Source organism: Lipophrys pholis (genome assembly GCF_963383615.2).
Source record: "Lipophrys pholis genome assembly, chromosome: 5".
NCBI classification, from domain to species: Eukaryota; Metazoa; Chordata; class Actinopteri; order Blenniiformes; family Blenniidae; genus Lipophrys; species Lipophrys pholis.
The window spans coordinates 20,338,867-20,360,141 of record NC_137628.1 but is presented as its reverse complement, the minus strand read 5'-3'; the positions used below and the strand labels follow the sequence as shown (position 1 = coordinate 20,360,141).

The 21,275-nt window shown below is 43.3% G+C and overlaps 1 protein-coding gene across 6 annotated transcripts in view; it reads right to left on the bottom strand.

Annotated features, from left to right (window-relative positions):
* Positions 1-2,315: 2,315 nt before the first annotated feature.
* The window catches only part of apbb2b (amyloid beta (A4) precursor protein-binding, family B, member 2b), a 47,159-nt gene continuing 28,199 nt past the window's right edge, over positions 2,316-21,275 (bottom strand). Inside the window, exons 5-18 of one of the 6 annotated variants that reach the window (XM_080464533.1) lie at positions 20,263-20,507; positions 18,994-19,125; positions 18,343-18,414; positions 17,536-17,586; positions 16,606-16,691; positions 16,187-16,247; positions 13,847-13,993; positions 13,123-13,250; positions 9,200-9,314; positions 7,284-7,371; positions 5,625-5,714; positions 5,402-5,517; positions 4,541-4,720; positions 2,316-2,605 (exon numbers count right to left, since the gene is read on the bottom strand). In XM_080464533.1, coding sequence (XP_080320659.1) covers positions 2,435-2,605; positions 4,541-4,720; positions 5,402-5,517; positions 5,625-5,714; positions 7,284-7,371; positions 9,200-9,314; positions 13,123-13,250; positions 13,847-13,993; positions 16,187-16,247; positions 16,606-16,691; positions 17,536-17,586; positions 18,343-18,414; positions 18,994-19,125; positions 20,263-20,507 — 1,682 coding nt within the window. In that variant the 3' untranslated portion in view covers positions 2,316-2,434. The remainder of the gene's footprint in view (positions 2,606-4,540; positions 4,721-5,401; positions 5,518-5,624; positions 5,715-7,283; positions 7,372-9,199; positions 9,315-13,122; positions 13,251-13,846; positions 13,994-16,186; positions 16,248-16,605; positions 16,692-17,535; positions 17,587-18,342; positions 18,415-18,993; positions 19,126-20,262; positions 20,508-21,275) is intronic. The other 5 variants (XM_080464535.1, XM_080464534.1, XM_080464536.1 and 2 more) reach the window with 5 other exon arrangements.

Below are 21,275 nucleotides of genomic sequence, written 5' to 3'. Positions count from 1 at the left end.
TATCTGCATTTTGTTTTCATTTTCCTGCAAAGCGGCGTTTCTTGTAGCATTGTGAGATAACCAGGGACTGAGACAATGACACAGGGACGAGGAACTTCACTTGCCCCAACTAATAAAATCAGTATATACCTTTATAAAATAGAATAAATAAAATAAAAAATATTTCTGTTCAATACATACAGTCTTCCTTTTCACCATCCGAGGGCATGCAAGGCTTTTCACAATGTTCCTCCTCTCCAGATCAAAATAATGCATAGATAATTGTTTAGTTAAATTCTGTATCAACTTAATCGACAACTGTGAAAATCTCCAATTGCCGCGACTCTTTCCATTATTTGCTCTCGTATTTTTCTTATCTACAACAATGTATAGCAGTAATTTACACTTTGGCCATTTGGTGAGTTTTCACAAAAAAACTAAACAAAAAAAAAAAAAAGGCATTTCATTACAAGAAAACAACCCCCCCAAAAAAAGACATTCGAAATAATGAAACGATAGCTTATAAGAATGATTACGTGACACATGAAGGGTAATATGTACACACAGGTTCAGTCGACTTATTCACGGTTCAACATCCTGGTGACAAAACAAAGTGGCATGGATGAATTTCTCCATTACAAAATTAGCTCCTTAAACCCGCCTGAGGTTCACAAACTGAGACGACAGAGACAGGTGCAGCGGGACGTTTAACGACGTGAGCGTTGGCTGAGCCCCGCCTCTCTGACGCCGCGCCACGCCTGCCTGTCAAGCCTTCAGTGAGACGCATCAGGATGTTTTCATTCCTGACGCTACAGAAACGGACTTCAACTAACAGAGCTGCAGACTCGAGGCGTCGAAGCCCCCAGCAGACGTCCCGGATCACCCAGACAACACTACAGTCCATTAAACGTCTTCCTGTGTCCTGCAGGTGAACCGTAAAGCTATTTGATCTGCGTGAACGATGTCAAAACTCCACAGGCTCTGATCACCAGGCTTAGTTTTCTGAGGTTCGTAAACCGATATCCTGGCCTACCTGCAGAAGTAACACCAGTAAAATGTGGAGATGTATTTTCATGATGGGACTTAGTGATCACCACACATCCAAACCTGTCAGATGTGTGAGAAGAAGAAAACAAGATGAAAAGGAGGCTAACGGCGAGTAAAGAAACAAAAGAGAGAAGGCGTGTCCAGGTGGAGACAGAGAGATAGCGGCCCAGTTCTTCAGTGTCACTTTTTGAGTCCACGTGTCTCTCTGCGGGCTCGCCGTGGCTCGAGATAAAAATCGTCCGGCACCTCCCAGTCTCACAGTCCAGATCTCAGCTGTGCACGAATATCACAACCATGCCCTCGTATAAAAAAACAAAACACACTCCTCTCATCGCTTTTCTCTTCCTCTAGGCTTTATTCTAAGTCGCCACTTGGTTGAAGTCGGACTCCCGAGGTGGGATCGAAAGGAATAGTCGGTCAAATTTCCTCCAGCATGCGTATCAAAGAGCAGCGTGTCTCCGGGGGTTTGGAGCAGCAGTCTCACTCTGTCACCAGAGGAAAGAGAGGGAGAGACGGTCCTCCCCCTGTGTCTCCACCATCCGTTATGGCGATCGTCCGTCGTGATCCGCGGGATGAAGAAACAAGAAGACGTAAACAGGCGGCATTATGGAGGATGTCTCGGGTGAAAGGTCACCACTCGTTCAGACCCTCAAGGGCATGACTTTGTCGCAGGAACAAAGAAGTAAAGACAAAAACAATTGGATGTGACGCGTGATTTCTCACCCCTTCAGTCTCTGAAAGCAGCAGCAGTGTATTGATATTGTTCACATTTAGATCAAAAGTTCATGCAGGGTCGGAGGGTGTGGACAGACAAACTAATCTCTCTCTTCATTCTGGAGCAGCGTCTCTCTTCTCCTCGTGACCTACTGATCACGCGGACGTCACACGGAACGGCTTTCTGGACTCGTGTTCCCCGTCCAGTGTGGATATGAAGAGAGAGCGGGAGACGAGGGGAGAGGAGCCACTACGGAGTAACAGTAACAGGTGGATGACGGGGAGTGTGGCCAGTGGCGTGGAAGGTCATGCTGGCAGCACGGGTACGGACACAAACACACGTGTGGAGAGATCAGCAGCTTGGGCGTGAATGAGCGGCGCCACCACACGAGCTGTGCTGGAAGGAGCGCCTCCGACTTCCTCAGTTCCTCTCTTCTCCTCACTCCGTTGTGCTGAGGGGGATGAGAGTGACTTCTATGTACACTGCCTCCTTCGCGGCCGCCGTTCAGGTGCTTCTCATGGCGATTCCTTCTTGATGGTTGCTTGCAGTCGTTTCGATTATTTTTTTATTTTTTTATGAGGAGACACATTTGAATTTCTTCCCAAGAGCTGATGAGAAACCCTTGGGGCGAAATTCACAATTCGAAGGAATCGTGACGAGGTTTTACCCAAAACGCGGAGGCTTCGGTCGCCGTTACTGCGGCGACTCTGTGACGGGCCTCTTCTGCTTGAGGGTGTCGATGAGAGAGAGGACGCCTCGCTTCACGCTGGTGGAGACCCGGCGGGACACGGAGTCGCCGGGGGGCGAGGAGCCGCAGGCCTTCTGGGAGGGGGGCCGGGCCACCAAGCACTTCTGGTAGCGCAGCTGAGACGGAGAGAAGGAGGAGCGGGAGGAGAGGGAGGAGAGGGAGGAGAGGGAGGAGAGGAAGGAGAGGGAGGAGAGGGAGGAGAGGGAGGAGAGGGAGATGTGTTGTAAATAACAGAGAGTTACGGCTGCTGAGTGAACGACTGTGGAGGTGTGAGCAGAGAGCGAGAGAGAGTGAAGCTGGACCGGTGCAGCCTGTGAGCTGTGATCAATAGAGTTGAATGATGACGCTTGTCACTATATATCAGTTTTAGTGTGTGTGTGTGTGTGTGTGTGTGTGTGTGTGTCCATACATCTAAAGTTCAGATGTGTGATCGATAGCCCAGCCAGCAGTAGACTAATCTTGTAACTCACACAGCAGAGGAAGGTGAGTAACCTCCACTAATGGCAGCAGAAACACCCCAGATGGCATTCTGGGTAATGATTACTGACGTTCCAATGATGAAATGAAAATACCGAGAAGGCGTTACAGCTGTGGCACCGTGGCTCCTGATTCAATGCGCCTGCATTCTCTCTGAAAAGTTTTGAGGGGAGCAGCAGGCTGCTGTGTCCAATCTAAAAACATTCTGCAATTTGGCAGAAAAGCCATACGGGAGAACTTGGAAGCAGGATTTCGGAGAGAGCTCACGCCGAACACACGCTGTGTTCTACGTTAGGAAGGCCTCTCCTCATTTGAATGCATGTTTTACAATCCAGCAGCTTTGACAGACGGTCCCTCTGCAACCTGAATGCAGCATATGGTGCCGGACAGTAAAACGCCCATCTGTCAAGACTGAACAATCAAAATCAAACTTAACTGCCCGGCTTTTACTTGAGAAAAATAAGGTCATAAATATCTGTCAGACGAGACGACTCAATTTAGGAAGGATTTACAACATCAAGTACAGTCTGTTATGAACATTCCTTTTCCTTAAGCCCAATCTCTTTAAACATTTTTTTCTTAATTTGAATCAAAAGTGTTTTACACACGAGGGACGCGGCAAAGAATTGAATAAAAATATGCAGAGAAAAATGTCCCGTCAAAACTAACTGGAGCTGCAGCAGTGATGAATGTTCAGAATCTCCTCCTGAAACAGAAGCGATCTGGGGAACAGTTTAGTTTACCAAGCAGAGAAAGACAAGGGGACTTACAGCAGAGCAAAATGATCTAAACCCTGATGTGTTCCCAGCAATGTCGTATTTTAAGACTTAGCAGTAGGACATGTGTTTTATTGGCTTGCTTGAAAAATTTGATATTTTAAAATTAGTATGGTGATGAATAAAGGATTGTCGTCTTTGATAATTTGATAAGGTTTTATAACTCTTACAGATTCTGTTATGTAATGGTCTGTCTAAGAGTCAGGTAAAGGAATCAAATGTCTAGAAGAATACCTACTTAGTCTTATAAATCCCAATTAAAACGAGCCTTCGGGACATAAGTGGTATTGTCGTACACTAATAGCTTTAATTTGCATGCTGCTCCGCTGTCATTGTAGCTGTTGCTGTTGAACTCCTCATCCAAAAATCCCAACTTTCTATTGTTCCACTCATGTGACTTTTATTCAGAGCGAACGCTCTGGGAACCAAAAAAAAACTCGACATGACTTCACTGTTCAGTGTGAATGAGACCGAATCAACACTAATTAGTTGGATGATGAAAATATCCCTCAGTGTGCGAGACATCTGTAATCATCTCCTGTTTTCCCAGGTCTCACGGCAAATCACATTCTTAGTGTTGCTTCCATTTTATTTTGAAGGATTCAGAAACGTCAAAGTGTCTCTTCACTCAGTGATTCAGCATCGTTCACTTCACCTTCTGCTTCAGTCCCTCATAAGCCCATCAACTCCATTGGGACTTCATCACCGAATGTAAAGAATTTCTTTGAGCGTTCGGTCATTTTTCAGTTCGCACGGCGTGTTTGAGCGGCGCCGTGCCGCCGGTCTGCAGCCACTCACCATGCACGCCGCCTGGACGGCCTCGGACACACTCCCAGCGTTGGGCTCACACCAGAAGACGTGGCAGTCGAAACGATGGCCGCCGGCATCCATGATGAAGGCAAACGTGTGCACGTCGCGTCCAACGCCCATGAAGGACAGGAAGCGAACGCGACACTCCACGAGGACCTCCTCCTCCTTCTGGAAGGAAACATCGGTGTGTGTGAGGAGGGCGCATGTGTGGTACATGTACGATTCAGTCTTCTGAAGCAAAGGACGTGGAGATCAACGGTGACGGACGACAGACTGACGTGTGGCTCATAGTGCAGCTTGCCGACAAACACATCTGATCTCCACTAAAAGCTCATTGTGTCGGTGAAACAGTCACACTGTTAAACTCTGAATCTAGATTTAACGAGAGTGGAGTCGCTGTCGGCTGTAAAACAGTCTTATTATTATTCAAGTCAGCAGCTCTCGAGGTTTAACGTCGACCAAAGGAACAATCCGATGGGTGTGGCTTCGCTTATCGCTTCCAGGGTCACAAACAATCAGTTGTGATTCCATGGAGTTGGACATGATGGCGGAGAAAGTCATCCAACATATCAGAACAGACATCTTGTGAACAAATGTACACGACATATTTACAGTGTATAAAGATACTAACCTGAACTTTTATCGTTTGGCTTCACAGATTCAAATAAGTTAAACTTTTTCTCGGTGAACTCAGTAAATATTGACGGTGCAGCGAGGAAATGTGGAAAACATTCAATACATTTCAGGCAGTTACTGCCACTGCTGGTCCTGCATAAAATCCCAGAAGACGCAGAGTGGAGAACGTCGGGGGGAGCGGGAGGGTGCGGTCGCAGCGGGTGTGAGGCTGACCTTGTCTTTGCTGATGGTCACCGTGGCGTCGGCCACGTTGAGGGCGACTGGAGTCCAGTCCTCTTGGTTGGAGGAACTTCTTAGACTGTCGATGGCTCCATTCAGAATATCCATACCTGGCCGGTGATAAGAGCAAATTGAGAACAACATCAGCAGTGACGCTCACCGTGTCCTTTGCGTCTCTGCACAGTGCGTAATGATTGTGTTTATGAGTCACACTGACCACACTGACCTATTGGTCTGGCCACCGGTAACATCCCGAGGTAGAGCACTTGAAATTTCTGGACCAGCTCTGTTTTCGGTGTCGGGAACTCTGTGGACAACGAGACACGAGAATTCCGTGTTATATTATCATTACAAAGGGTTCGCGCCTCCTCGTCTTTCCTCTTTTCACATTTAAGTGTCACAACTTTGTGCCGCGGTGGGAAATATTTGCTTGGTGCGAAATACTGCATGAGCATAGAAATGAAATCCTGCGGCACAGCCAGTAATTCTTCTCTCTGACAAAGTGACAGCGAACAGGAGACGAACCAGTGAGTGATGACAGGAATGACTGCTTCTTATCACCTGCATGACTAAATGGGAGTCGGCCTGGGTCACAAATATGCATCAAATCTTCTTCTTTAATACAACAGCTACTCGTCTACATATCCAAATATATTCTGAAGCTGCTCAGTTGTACGGGAACAGGGATCGCAAACGCATCTTCTTCTTGAGTTATTGTTGGTGCCTTGTTTTACCATCAACGTCAGGAAATGTTTTTATTTATTTCTAATCACATGCTCGCAGGGTTAGCAAAAGTACTGACATTCTTTATTTAAGTCGAAATCTGTGGATAAAAAAAACGCGGTAAAAGTTGATCAACTTCATTCTTTATTGATGCACAATATCATATATATAAGTCACTTTGGCGTGAAAGGTTCGGCTGTTTATGTTTCATGTCAGGAGCAAAAGGAAAAACTTCTCTAAGAATGAAAAGTAAAGTGAAATTACCTGAAAAACCTAGTACAGCAAATGAAGTACAAATACTGTGTTACTTGACACCTGTGCATGCATGAGGATGAGTCTGTTTGTTTTTCTCCTTCGTTAGCAGGACTCGGCTCAGTGTACCTGGTTTCTAGACTCTAGACATCAAATCCAGCTGTACGGGTTTTTTTGTTTATCAGTGCACCGGGTGATTGACTGTCAACCAAACTTCGATCTCGAACAAGTTCTGCTCTTGATGGTTTAGGATTTTATCAACTGTGATCATACTGCTAAACTATGATTTTTTTAAAAAATTTTAGGCTGCTTGTTTTTTTTAAAACTGCTCAGAGTTGTCTCTTAGTACTAACAGAGTTAATCTTGCTGCTGTCAGCAGTGATGAAATGTCTTATCTACCCCGAGGTGCCTCCACCTCGAGAACTATACTCGTACGCAAACTGGAGTTTTTGACTTTCAGATGTATTTTACAACTATTTACCGAACTGACAAGTGACGAAACAGAGCAGCGACGCTGCCGACATGAGAAAAATGAAGACTGCAAGCTGGTAAATGTGGATGTAAACAATGCAGGATTTTAAATATTCATTATTTTAAATGTTTAATAAGGAACACAAATGTATTCACAACATATGTCAAACATCTAAAACACACTCACACATGCACACATCAATAAAAATGCATTTTGAATGTCAACACAGCTTTGGTGCCAGGAAACCTCCACAGGTTACATTCAGGCCTTCAACTCACTGTAACGGCTGTAAAATGGAAGAACGGCCATGATTCTATTAATACGGGTCTAAATATGCACCATGACATGCACAGAGATTAAAAAAAAAAAAAGAAAAAAAAAGACACATACTACATACACACAGTGAGGAAGCTACTGGTCGAAGCCTACCTTGCAGGGGAAGATCCAGTCCCGCTTGCATTCTGTCCTGGAGAGAACCTCCTGCCATGGCTTTGGCATGCTTTCGCTCTGTCATTATCTGGAGGAAGAGAGAACACGAATTTAAGTGTGAGGAACAAATGGGCGAAAGCAAAAGCAGAAAACGGGTATACCAGAGGAGAGTGAAGAGGCAAAGACAAAAAATGAGCAAAAGTGCTGGAGAATGAGGCGGGGAGAAAAGATGAAAGCTTTAACAAGAGAGCTCGGGAGAACCAAGAGCAGCTTCAACCCCGACGCTGTCATTCTGTTTTCCCATTTCACTGGGGGAACACACACGCACGCACGCACGCACACACACACACACACACACACACACACACACACACACGCACAAATTAAGCAGGTCACAATCCTCTTTCCAAAGCTGGTAAAAAGCTCTTTCTGCAATGCAACTTGCAGAGAGAAACACATGCATGCAAAGCAGAACCAACAACACGATACAACACACACACACACACACACACACACACACACACACACACACACACACACACACACACACACACACACACACACACACACACACACACACACACACACACACACACACACACATTTATTTGTGTCCTTAATCAAAGTTTGTCACAGTAAATTTGCACAACAGTAAACCCCCTCTCTCTGAACAATTCTTGCCATTTTCCTTTTTTATTCTTTTCCGCCTGATAGCTCAATCATGCAAACACGAAGTAGTAGGCCAGTAAAAAGGGGGGAAGCCAGTATTGACATGCAGAACGTGGCTTCTCTCACATTTCAGTATCAAACTCATTGTCAGTTAAAGAACTTTAAAACCTTTAAAAAATCCACTAAGTTGAATTTACCACCAGGGTATGAGTCTGGAGTGTGGAACAATTCGAAGCTGCTTTCCAGCACTAGATTAAAGGCTGAGGCTGTAAATGTGTTTTATTGGGACAATAGGCGAGTCTATCAATCCTATATTTAGAGCAGACGCAACAACAACGTGGTTTGAATACTGTTCTTCCAGTGCTGCTTTAACATTACTTCAGTAAAGAGTAAAAAAATGTACATACAAGACAGAAAGTTCCCAAAAAGGAGTTAGTATATAAGTTACATATTCCCATCCTTTCTCACTGTTTTAACTGGTACCAGAGCTCCCTCTCAGGCCTCAACACTTGTGCAATGAACAAGTTTATACAACCAAACAAAACAGCTCAACTCATTTCATAATTTTCGAATGTGTTGATTGATCAACAATGATTCTTTTAATTTGAAAAGAAATGGAGAAAAAACATCTGAATTGGAAAATATTGATATCATATTTGATCTAATGCAATGAGCAGATAAATCTGATAAAACAGACAACATGTCAGCTTATTTTGCGTCCTGCAAGCTCAATGCAGGTATCGTCTGAAAAGAACTTTTAACAGAGTAGGAACTCTGATAGCGGGACAGAAAATCATTTCACTGAAATGAATAGAAGAAGACATCCTATTCAGAGAATACTGCATTCTATATATTGTGAAATACGTTGGAATATGGTCTATTTTACACTATAAAATATATTTTATTACACATAATTGTCCTATAATCATTTCAAAAATCTCAACAGAAGAACCACCTTTGGGTAAAAAGTTTTAATTTCTATGGATCCTAATTTGAGCGCTTCAAGAGGTGAAATGAAAACCTCAAGTACCCTTCCGGTGTTTGAAGTGATGCATTTTAGTAGTCCTCCATAATCCATTGACTCTGTGTCATATACATTCCATGTGCTTTGGGAGAATTAGTGTGTAATAAAGTCTGTTAGCTTCCTGTTGACTAGGAGGAGAAGCGGTGAACCACATAACCGAGTCCATCGGTCCAAACCGGACTTGGCCTGGTGTTTCAGTCCTGTTCAGGCCTCAAGGACTCACCCGGGAGCAGATCTCATGCAGGCTGGTGGCAATGGCTTTGGCCGGAGTGTCACAGCGAAACACATGACATTTCAGGATCCTGGTGTTTTTATCCCTGGCCACATACGCAAAGTCCCTGAAAAGAGGGAAAACACAGATTTAAAGAGACACAACCTGAAACGAGGGTTTGTTGATTTTGGTGAAGCAGAAATTCTATATGAAGCGCCGCTGTGTGTTCATCATGTTTGAATATGTGTGTCCACTCTTGGGAAAGAAAGGTCTGGAGACAGATGAAAGATGAACTGACCTTTATCAGAGAGATGAATAAAGGACACACACACACACACACACACACACACACACACACACACACACACACACACACACACACACACACACACACACACACACACACACACACACACACACACACACACACACACACACACACACACACACACACACACACACACACACGCACACACACACACACACACACACATACACGAGTCGATGGACCCCAGAGATCAATAGAGCAGCGTGATGCAAGAAGGAGCTGAATAGAGTGACAGCAGGAAAGAACTTTCCCCTGGGCCCACTGGAGCCGAAAACAATTTAACTCGGCTGAATAGGAGGAATGAAGAACGAAGAGAGGAAGGAAAGGAGACGGGCGGAGGAGAGCGAGGAATGAAGACATTTGATTCTTTAAAGAAGAAATATAGCCGCATCAAATTAAACCACTGCCTGATTTATGTTGTTCCGAAATGCACATAAACCGATCTGAATAACTTCCCTCCATCTTCAATATGTCATGTCGTAGGAAACATGGGCCTGAGGGTTAACAAGATTTCAGACCCCTCGGGGAAACTATCCACCAAAACCTATTTGTTTGTGTGTATGAGTGCATACTGAATCAAATATCTTGTGGATTGACAAGGACAAAGGAGGTCACCCTCATTTCATTTCCTACAACTCTGATTGTGTGTGTGTGTGTGTGTGTGTGTGTGTGTGTGTGTGTGTGTGTGTGTGTGTGTGTGTGTGTGTGTGTGTGTGTGTGTGTGTGTGTGTGTGTGTGTGTGTGTGTGTGTGTGTGTGTGTGGCTGTACAGTACATGAAGAAAATTGAGACGCAGAGGAAATGAAACAATAAAGAATGACAGAGATGATGGAGAGATACTGGATGGAGGGAGTCATGTATGAAATAAAGGAATGTGTTTACCTCTCTCTGTATCCAAGAAAGCAAGGAAGGAAAAAGGCAGACAGTTAGTGGAGGGGGGTGGGGGGTGGCAGGTGGGGGGGTGGAGGGGGGGTTTCCAACTCACCGGCCCCCCGCTGTGTGACGAGAGTCCCACTCACACACACATGCTAAATTAACCTTGAGTGACATATTTCCCTTTCATGCCACCTCCCACATTCCTGCAGAACTACCGTGCAGGGAAAAAAAAAACTGAGTTTGAGGATCAGTGTGGTAGAAATTCATGTCTTGAAAAGGTGAGGAGTAGATATGAGCTGCACTGCAGGCAATTTTCCACGTACACTCAACCTTAAACTGAAATAAGAAAAACTGAAAGAAATTGGAGAGGTTAGCGGGCAGATGAATGGCGGGACAGGAGACGGAGAATCAAGGCTGGACGCAGTTAACTCAAATTGGTCTGTTTTCTAAAGGAAAATAACCCGCGAGTCCCTAAAAAGCAACGTGAAGAAGAAGTTGCCGAGACAGAGTGAGAAGAGTGAGGGACATAATGAGACCAAAGTGAAACTGGGAGAGGAAATTGGAAGTGAACTGCAGCTAAGTAGGAGATAACGATAAATGCGTGAGGATGAGGGCAGAATAAAGCACAGACGAAGAGGAAAAGATAAAAGTCAGGAAAAAGAGAAGATTGGAGAGGATGGGGGGGTGATATCTCATTTCAAATGTAATCTTATCATCATCCCGACGCCCGTGAGAATGTCAAGGTTGCTGTGACAATGTGTGTAATCTCAATGGTGACAATTTTCAGGCCCACCGGGGGGGGGGGGGGGGGGCAGCAAGAGGGGTACCATTCCATTTCTGACAGGATGGAGGGTGGGGGGTGGGGGTGGGGGTGGGGGGGGATCCCCGCTCCAATGAGGTTTTGCATTACTTTTTATATCGACGTCGACTAAAGCTCATGAATAAACAAACACAAAATGGAAATTAGTGCGTGAAGCAGCAGACAGTTTATCTAACTGTTTGGAAATGAAGCAGATGTGGAATATATAATATTGCTTGCATATTTTCTATAGATAAAAAAAAAAAAATCATGTTTATGGTTATAGTTCTACTGCTGTGCTGCAACATATTTTATTGAAACTGCCGGTCTTGTTTCCCTTTTTTTTTCCCAATGGCTGCACACTCAAAGTAGCACAACTTCTTTACCACATTATGCCTTTGTATAGCCACTGCAACCCTTATTCAACCAACACGTACACACACTCTAATCAACACACACATTTTTCACCCCACCTGAAAAATTCTAACATGCAGACGTCAAGTCAGCTTTATATCAACAATCTACACAAGCAATCGACACAGAAACGTCACTCTACAAACTAAGGCCTCTCTTCATTGATTGCTCTTCTTTCCTTGCTTTCTTTATGAGATAAATCCCGAGTGACGGTTCTAAAAGTAAGACAATAATATTTCCATATACTCACAGTTTGTCTTTCTATCTTAGCAGGTAATCCTGTGAACACAAGTGTCTCTTCACACTCACAGCATCAATTCCTGGCAATGCTGCATGCGTGCACACTCTCCTCAACCTGTCCGCTCCACACCCAGTGAGCACTAACCATACCTCCCCCTATGGCAGCTTCATCCCCCTCTCCCTCTCTCCTGCCAAAACCCCCCAACTCTTCCCCTCCCTCCCTCTGGCAATCACTTGCTCTCTCTCTCGCTCTCTCTCTCGCTCTCTCTCTCTCTCCTCCCTCTGCTGCAGCTCAAGTATTCCCACTGCTCAGACTCCTACTATTTGTAGGTGGTCAGAATAAAGGCTAAATACCCTGTAAAACTGATTTGAGTTATTAATACACTGCAACATACACGTCTGAATGATTATGAGTGTGTTTGGGATAAGTCCCCGAAGCACCATGCATGTTACCCGAGCTTTCAGAACCTGTCCTCTCTCCTGAGTGCGCTCATGCCTGCGTGTGGGAGAGCGAGCACGCGTGTGCCGGCTTGAGGAGACGCACAGCAGCTACCAGCCATTCCAGTCCGTGCAACTCAGCTCAGCCCTGCCAGATAATCTACACAGCTTGAATCTTGTAGTGCAAATAGCAGCAGTGCACAGCGCCCTCTGCTGGACAACAAGCATTGAGTTCCACATTATGTTTCTTTTAAAAGGTTAACAAATAACCTTCATACATCCATGAAAAGGCCATAGAGCGTAGGCTTTTAATTTACATTGAAAAACAGCATCATGTCAGTGTGCTGCCGATTGTGAGCGTGCCTGTAATGAATCTTGTTGTGCACGCTTTGCCGCGGCGAAAGCGAGGGGGACAGAGAGCCAGTTGGGAATTGGCAGTAAAAGAGAATAAAGGCTGTTCTCTCCCTCTCATCCTCTCCTTTGTACTGATGAATTAATCTTACATTACCATCCCTTCGTCATCAATCATTAACCACCCTCATCTCCCTGTCACTAGACCACCTGTCTGCCTGCCCTCATTTGTTACTGTGACCTTTTACAAAGTGTATGCAGAAACATTCACATCTCAACTTTATCTAGCAAAAGAAGTACCAACATTTTCACCTCAAAAACAGGAGATAATTAAATATTAGCCCAGAAACCTTGTACAATACCCCCGTTACAGAGAAGTTACGGGTGACTGAGCACATTGTTTTCTCAGACGTGATATTTCACACACAAATTATGAGTCGTTAGAAGCGGAAAGAGTCGTAAAGATGTGTTGCTGTAAAAAAAAACTGACCTGCCGTTGTCTCGGCCGACACCCCAGACTCGGATACTTGCAATTGGCTGAGAGTGAAGCACGCTGCGATCCATGGGGTCGACCAGGTTCAACATATTATTCTCCAGGACCAGGTACATGTCCTTCCCCTGAGCGCACACGACACACGACACACGCACAAACACACGCACACAAACACAAACACACACAACTCAGAACATGCTGTCTTTACATCCTGCATGATTATTTGTGAAAAACCAGAGGCTCTTGAAAGGTGTGATGTGTTTTCTTCACTTTACCTGGAAAGCATATTTGCCTTTGGGTGTGTGGTGTAAAAGTGGTGACGCATGTGTGCTCTCTGGCTTTGAAGGCCACTAAATAAATGATTGAACTCTAAAAAGAAGGGGTGGGGGATGAAAGGATACTGAAAAAAGGACGCAGCGCTCTCTCCCTCTCTTCTGTCACATTAAATAAAACTACAGCAGCGAGAGAGCGAAAGACTTTGGAACATTGCTCGACTTTCTTTTCTTTCCTCGCTGCTCCCTCCATCTTTCGGCGTACATTTTAGAACACCGCTGCCCTTGATAACTATGCGCTGGTCTTTTCTTCTATCAAAGGTTTATCTTTTAATCTGTCGTCCTAGTTTGCCATAGTCAATGCAAATCCTCTGTTTCCAAGAACTACAAAGCCATTGCCCTTAGAGGAACAGCCAAAATATGCCATGCCTATGCACAACCCTCCTCACCTCTCCCCAGATGCCAACGGTGTCTCGAATGTCATTCTTGCAGTAGGACAGCTGTCGGATGCAGTTGTTAACAGCAACGCTGCTCTTTCCTGGTGCCAAGTCCTCCTCGGCCATCTCCACCCAGCCCAGAGACCGCACTGCAAAACACTGGGAGACACACAACGGCAGCACATGATGACACCGACAAAGAGCACTAATACAGTTTAAATGTCCGCGTTGCCTCTACGTCTTGTCGTGGCAACGCGGCCTCGTGTAACGTGTCACATCTGATGTTTTCAACAGATAACACTCCAGAGACTAATTTTAACTTCACAGCGGAGAACAGACAGGTAATCAGGTGGAGACGACAAAACATGTCGGTAGATGGTCAGAGACAAAGGGTGAGAGAGACTGATCCATCTGCTCTCATCAAGTATTCATTTGATTTCAGTGGCTCATTCAGAAGGTACTCTGCCGATTATATAGGTCAGAGAGAGAGAGAGAGAGAGAGAGAGAGAGAGAGAGAGAGAGAGAGAGAGAGAGAGAGAGAGAGAGAGAGAGAGAGAGAGAGAGAGAGAGAGAGAGAGAGAGAGAGAGAGAGAGAGAGAGAGAGAGAGAGAGAGAGAGAGAAACCACTGAAAGGTTCAGAGACACACTAACCCACAGCATCACAGAGGCAACTTTGTTGGTATGAAGCCTGGTTTAAACTTAGATTCACAGACAGAAATTATGTGGGATGTTATTAATAGTTCACTCCCTTAAAAAGAGGGAAAGAAGACCGTGATACTCTTTGATACTCTTGCTACTGCAGTGGGCTCTTCGCTGCCATTGATGTGTGTGTGTGCGTGCATGCGTGTGTGTGTGTGTGAGAAAGTCACACCAGACCAGATGCCCTGACTGCAGGACTGTTTATGTTTGGTCTTTCTCACAATGTCACTGCCGCTGAGGAGTGTGATTTATTTGCCTGATAAAAAAAAAAAAAAAAGCGGGAAGAGACACCAGCCGTATCAACACTATGCCATCAGGCTGAGTGTCGGGTTCAAACTCTAATCTGAAAATCTTTAGATCCATTCAGCCTACCGTGGAAACATCACACACACCTTAAATGTCTCCCCCTGTGATCTGTAGCAATGTGACATAAAGCAATGGATGGGTCGGTGTAAAACAGTAATAAAAGGCACGCCACTTAAGAATTTTTATTTCCCAGTTTCTTACAACAAACAAGGAAAATTATCGCACACCTGCTAGAAAAGTTTTTATGTAAAATAAATATGATCTGGTTCTCTGAAATACCAAGCTATTTTCCTTATTGAATTAGAGAAACAGGCTATTTTTCCTTTAAAGGATTGAAACTAACACAACATTCTTTATAATAATTTTCAAAGTATATCCTCTTTAGAGCAGGGAGTGACCAAATTCTATCTTGTGTTTTGTATATATTCAGACACATTAAATTGTTGACAAAACACACCCAGGTCACATGTGTCTCTAAAGAGACTGTACTTTATTGTTTTAGCAGACCAGTGCCTATATTTGGTCACTTTAACCTATCCCTCAAACAGTGAAAGTTGGAAAATACATGCTCGTTCGGATTTTCCATCATCTTGATGGTGCTCTTTATAACTAACATGCTGTAGCATCCAGGAATGTGTATGCATCTTGTCCGACAAACGGTTTATGGAGCAAATGGGTGCGTTAGTATTTGATAGTACCTTTCCAGATGAAAAAGAATGTGGTTGATCATTTAAACAGATATTTTTTAAACAAAATATCTTGTTTTTCTACAGACTAGGTTCTCTGAGTTTGACTTTTCAAAAGCTGATATGTGTCAATTCAATCTAAACAGCCTCTGTGTCAGAAACAACACTTTTAAGTAAAGAGATGCGCATTTTTGTTTCACCACTTGGGGGCAGTATTGTTCAGCTAACGCTTGCTTTAGTCAAGAACTGCAATTGCACCCTGAAAAAGTGTAAACAACACCATTACCAGACGAAAAACGTGTATAGAATCCTCTAAAGGCCAGAAGCCAGAAACTAGAGGGATGGTTGACTATATTATGTAATGTTTATGAACAGAGCTAGACAAAGTATGACTAATAAAAACTGTGGAGTAAATAACTGAAAAATAGCTAAAACGAAAAAAACACCAGCCACACTGACATAATTATAGTTGTTCTACTTTACATAATGCAAATTTAAAAAAGAAATCACAATTCAAACATTTCCTTGGCTGACATAGAAACAAGCTAAGGTTGTGTTTAACCTTTTTAAAAGCTTAAAGAGGTTGTTCATCGAAATAACTCAACAGACCTTTGTGTATGGCGAAGCTTTCTCTGGCATTAAGTTTTAAAAGATCTCTAACCTTTGTTTGTGGGTTGCTGTTGCCACTGCTCGACTCCTCGTCTTCCACAGCAGGACGGTTCCTGAAATAAAGTTTAAATTATTCTGTTAAATTGGCACACAGGACAGGATTATAGAAATACAAGTTCACTAATATTAATAATGTATAATGTATCCACGTTAGCAATGATTCCATGTATCAGTTTATCAAGGCGACATGTAATAATTACACTAATATAGACCATGTGGCTACTTCTATCTTCTAACTTTCTGCTTTGTCAGATCTCATTAACACACAATATCAAAGAAAGTGACGACAAAGAAATGCTTTCAGAGACAAGGGAGGAGATGTAGTTGAGATCTAAGTGGACGGAAAAAGCACGTTTGAAACCAGGGTGAGTTTTCAGTGCCTGCTTGCATCAGTGTGTCCAAGTATCTCACCTCAGCTTGAGTGATGCGTAGCGAAGCGTGGCACCTTCAAACTCCTTCAGGCTGGGGTCAGGGTTCACTGTGGCTGCGTGCAGGTCCTGATGCACACGGGGAACTTGGTCAAGGTGTAAAATGGTACAAAACATAAAATAATAGGACTTCCACTTTAAAGCCCATTTCACACATGTAACCTGTAATATAGTCTTTGACGGGTCTTTGTGTCTTCTGCACGTTCAGGTCCTCAAGCAAGAAAAACTTTCCCTCGTCTGGCCTGTAAAGTAACGCCATACCTTTTCTTGATGAAATTAGTAGATAAGCTATTATTACTTTATTTTAATACACTCTTGTATTGTTAACGTGTTCATTCTCCTGTTATATTGGTGTTTCTGTTGGTGCAGAGCTGTGGCAGGAATACAGAACTGTCAACATTGTAAACAATGTAGAACCATAAGATTTACAGATTAGAGACCATGTGGGAGAAGGGCTGAGTGACACAAACCTTGCATGAACACAATGTGAATACGTATGTCCGCATGCATCCAAGTGTGGGCCAAAAGCCCGTGCTGGATGAAGATATGGCATCGGTGTGTTATGTGTGATGGGACATGCGGCTTTAGAAAGAGGGAATGGCCATGTAGTATGTCCTTACACGCACGCAAACACATTCAGATCGGTGCCACTTGGACGGAAACATTTTACCCACGTTAGATAAAGAAAGAAAGAACCTGTTAAACGTGTCGCTGCAGCCGACACGTTTTCACATATTAGGCAGGATGAAACGCTGTGGTTGGTGCGGTTACATTTACGTCCAAGCATCAGCCACACATGCTTGTGCCCAGGCAAGTGAAACTTAGCACAGAATGCATCAACGCACACATTCAAATAGTGGATGAGGTTAGAGCGAAATCGAGACTCGCTGGCAGTGGAGTGCATTATACTTGCCTTCCACACTTCACTATCAATTTTTCCGCCAAATTCACTCCACACCTGTTTCTATGCAACAGCGATTGAAACACAAACACACATAGTGGTGGGTCAAGGATCGGGAGTCAAAAGTGGGAGGGGAGCAAGGAAGAAAGACAGGACAAGCTTTGCAGCTTGATGCTGCAATAAAGGAGCGAATGAGAAAGACATTTCTCAAACTGAACTAAAAGCCCAAACAGCAAATCATCACGTAAAATGTTTTCTCTTGATTGTTTTGCTCCTATTAAACATTGCCACTGAGAATGCGCAGAATTTTGTTTTATTAGTAAAACATGAGCAGGAGATACATTCGCCAGTTCACATTTGGACGGTGACACCACTTTTCTTGTTTGTATGTAGTAAAATAGGTTTGAAACAAGTGTCTGCAACAGTAAAGCAACCGTGAAAATGACAAACATGAAAAGACTAAAAAGTACAAGACAAAATAAGTCCAACATAGTATTAAAATTAGAAAAGAAATAGACTAATGGAAGCCTGAACACACTGCACCTACTGCTTCTTATACAGTCTTGATAAAGTGTTTTAGTGCACTGGGTGACAGAGTGCATAACAACGGCAAAGTTAACATCATTTAATGTTTTAGTTTGAATGTGCTGATATACAGAACCAAATTAAGGTCACTGTCCAAATACTGGCTCACTGCACTGTATATGCTATTAAAAAGAAAAGCATATACAGAGCTATACGCATCTTGTCTCAGCAGAAATTAATTTTCCTATATAAGTGAAATAAGGGAACAATGTGTATGAAGTTTGAGATTCTTACCTTGTCCTCATCTTCTAGTGGCTGAGTGTGACAATCCTGATCCGGCATCCCCTGTAGAGATGTTGACCGAGGCTGAAGACACGGAAACGGAAACAGAAATGACTCTTTAGTGTCCGAATTCAGAGGAAACATTACAGCATTGTGTTTATTTGTCTCCTATTCAAGCTTCTGTGTCACCAGCTGATATTCAAGCAGCACAGCGGAGGTCACAGATGGATGTGCCAGACTCCTATTCTGGCACATCCATCTGTCAACATCAGTCTATTCTCACTGGATCAATATTTTATCTACAAGGTGCTGCTCTCTATCAATCTCCTTTCCTCTTTCCATTTCCATCCATCATTCTACATGATTGACTGATTGATTGTCGCAGTGTTCTTGAATTCTTGATTCTCTGCCACAGGACCGGATATCTAACGCCTTATAAAGTCACTGTACCAAGCAGTCTTGCTACTTGCATCTCTCCAATCCTCCCCCTAATCAGCAATGCAGAAATACAGACAATCACACAAATTCACTGTGATGTCAAAAATCAACAAGAAAAGCCACAAAAAAGAAGAAAAATACTAATTTCAAAATGTACCCAATTCTACAGATGGTTAATTTCTATGACACACAAGTTTAAAAACAAATGTTTTGTAGGTTACTTACAAAATAGCAGCTGTTGACAAATCCACATGTGGGCAGGATGGGCTCATGGGTGGAGAGAGGCTCCACTGAGCTGTCAGAGGTGGTGCTGCCTGAACGAGTTGAAGACCGAAAGAAAAGCTCCGCCTGACAAGACTGCAGACACAAACACACACACACACACACACACACACACACAAACACGGTTATTCACCAAAGGTAGGTTTAACGGTGTTTGTGTAGAGCCCTGTGAGAAAATTATTGATGAATTGTTGTTGTGGGTCGAAGAATAAGTCTCCGTTTAATGCAGGTGTCTATTTGTCAGTGTCATCATCTGCAGCAAGATCAGGAAATATCATGTAATTAATAGTGTGAATTCACGTGTTGCAAGTGTTTTTATCGTTCATCAGAGCTGTGGATAATAAAACATAGGTAATAGAATGTGGTTCAGAACAATAAAATACCCCATGCTCACAAAATTAAATGCGACACTATGGTGTTGGATCCGTGTTTGGAGGAAGTTGTCAAACATATTGGAGTTTTACAGCAGATAATTGTGAATTTGACCCCACAAAAAAGAGCACGCCTCTCACCACGATAACAACAGCTTTTCTGCTAAGCCCATTTGCACTTCTTGTTCAGAGGTTTTAAATACAGATGCAACCATAAACAATGCATTACTGTGTTCATGCAATGTTAGGTTTGTGTCATGTTTGTTTTTATATGGGAGAGTAGTATTTAAACGCTTCTCCCTTCAGTTTTCTGCTGCTTCACATTTGTGTAATGTGATTTATGCGGGTCAATGGCCACAAACAATGATTTTTCATTTATATAAAAATAACATTTTTAAATAAAATAATGTCAAAACTTTAAAGAGAAACAAAAAATGCACTGAAGTCATAATGCGTTGTTAGTTTATTGCATTTCATTCCAGCTTTACTTCTTTTCTCTTCATTTAATTGAAATGTATATGACTTCGTTATTTTCCCACATCGTTCCTTGTCATGCCTTCACATTTTGAGTGCAATATTTTCACTCAACCAACTATTTGACCTGACAAAAAGGTAAAACAAAGTGTTTTTCTGAGAAAGTACACATGAAGTTTGGGGGAAAACAATCTGGGGGAAAAAAAAAAATTGAATATAATTATCACACAAAAAATGGATTTCAAAAATGAGAAACTTTGATGAAGTCTTAAGAATTTGAATGATGTACTCAAAACGAACTGACAGCTGTAACAAAAACAACATTTGCACGAGACGGACACCAGTGTCACTTTGTTTTGTGTCTCACCTCGAGGTCAGGAGTGGGTGAGGGGCTGAGTGAGCCCAGGGAGTGTTTACGTGGTGTGGAGGCCGTGTGGTTGCCCGGGGCCGAAGACTCTGTCGGTCCAGCGGGGGCTGGACGGGTGGCGGGCCTCTCCCACTGAGTGGTGCCGGTAGGAATGTGCCAGTAGTAGATACCAGCCATATCTGTGATTTTCTTCCATCCTGGAGGCAGGTCGGGGTCTGTCTGGAACGACTGCTCGCTCCAGATATCTGGCGGGAAATAACAAGCAAAATATATGGATATCGACAGAAAAAGCATTAATAGGTTAAACTCCCAGCTGGCTAAACCCTGACTGCATTTACTGCAATGCCTTGCTTTCTATCCTTACACTCCTTGTCTATTTTCACTGCATCTGTTCAGTGAAGAAAAAGAAAAAAAAACAGTATTCCAAAAAAACACACACAACACGCTGCTAAACAATTAAATCAGCTGTTAAAACAAAGTTGACATACAATGAGTAACATCAACAGCTGAGTGGGTTTATCAGTATCTAGTGCAGCAGCCGCTTCTACAGGCCATTTCTCCACTACTCCACTGAAAACTTGTAAAGAGCTGTTGGTGTAATATATGTCAAACATAAATGAAAGACGCCAATGCAGGCTGAAAAAAAATATCTAAATATCACACACATTTGTAACCATGAACCAATGAGAACCTCAGTCCTAAAACAACATCTTGAACTTTGGAAAACATGCAAACCAATGTTGGTCCAGTGTTTTGATCTTCACAAGGTATAGAAGGTGTGACAAGTATGACCACTCAGGTCTTGTACGTCACAAACACACACAGACCTGTTTGTAGGGCTTTGACATCATTCCCCCCCTTATCCCAGTGTAAGTGCAAAGCGCTAATCTGAATGGTAACCTCCTATTTATAGCAGCACTTAACCATATCTTCACCTTTTAATCATGTTACAATTACAATATTGTGGGATTCTGCATTGTGGCCCATAATCTTCCCAGAGACAAACAAAAAAA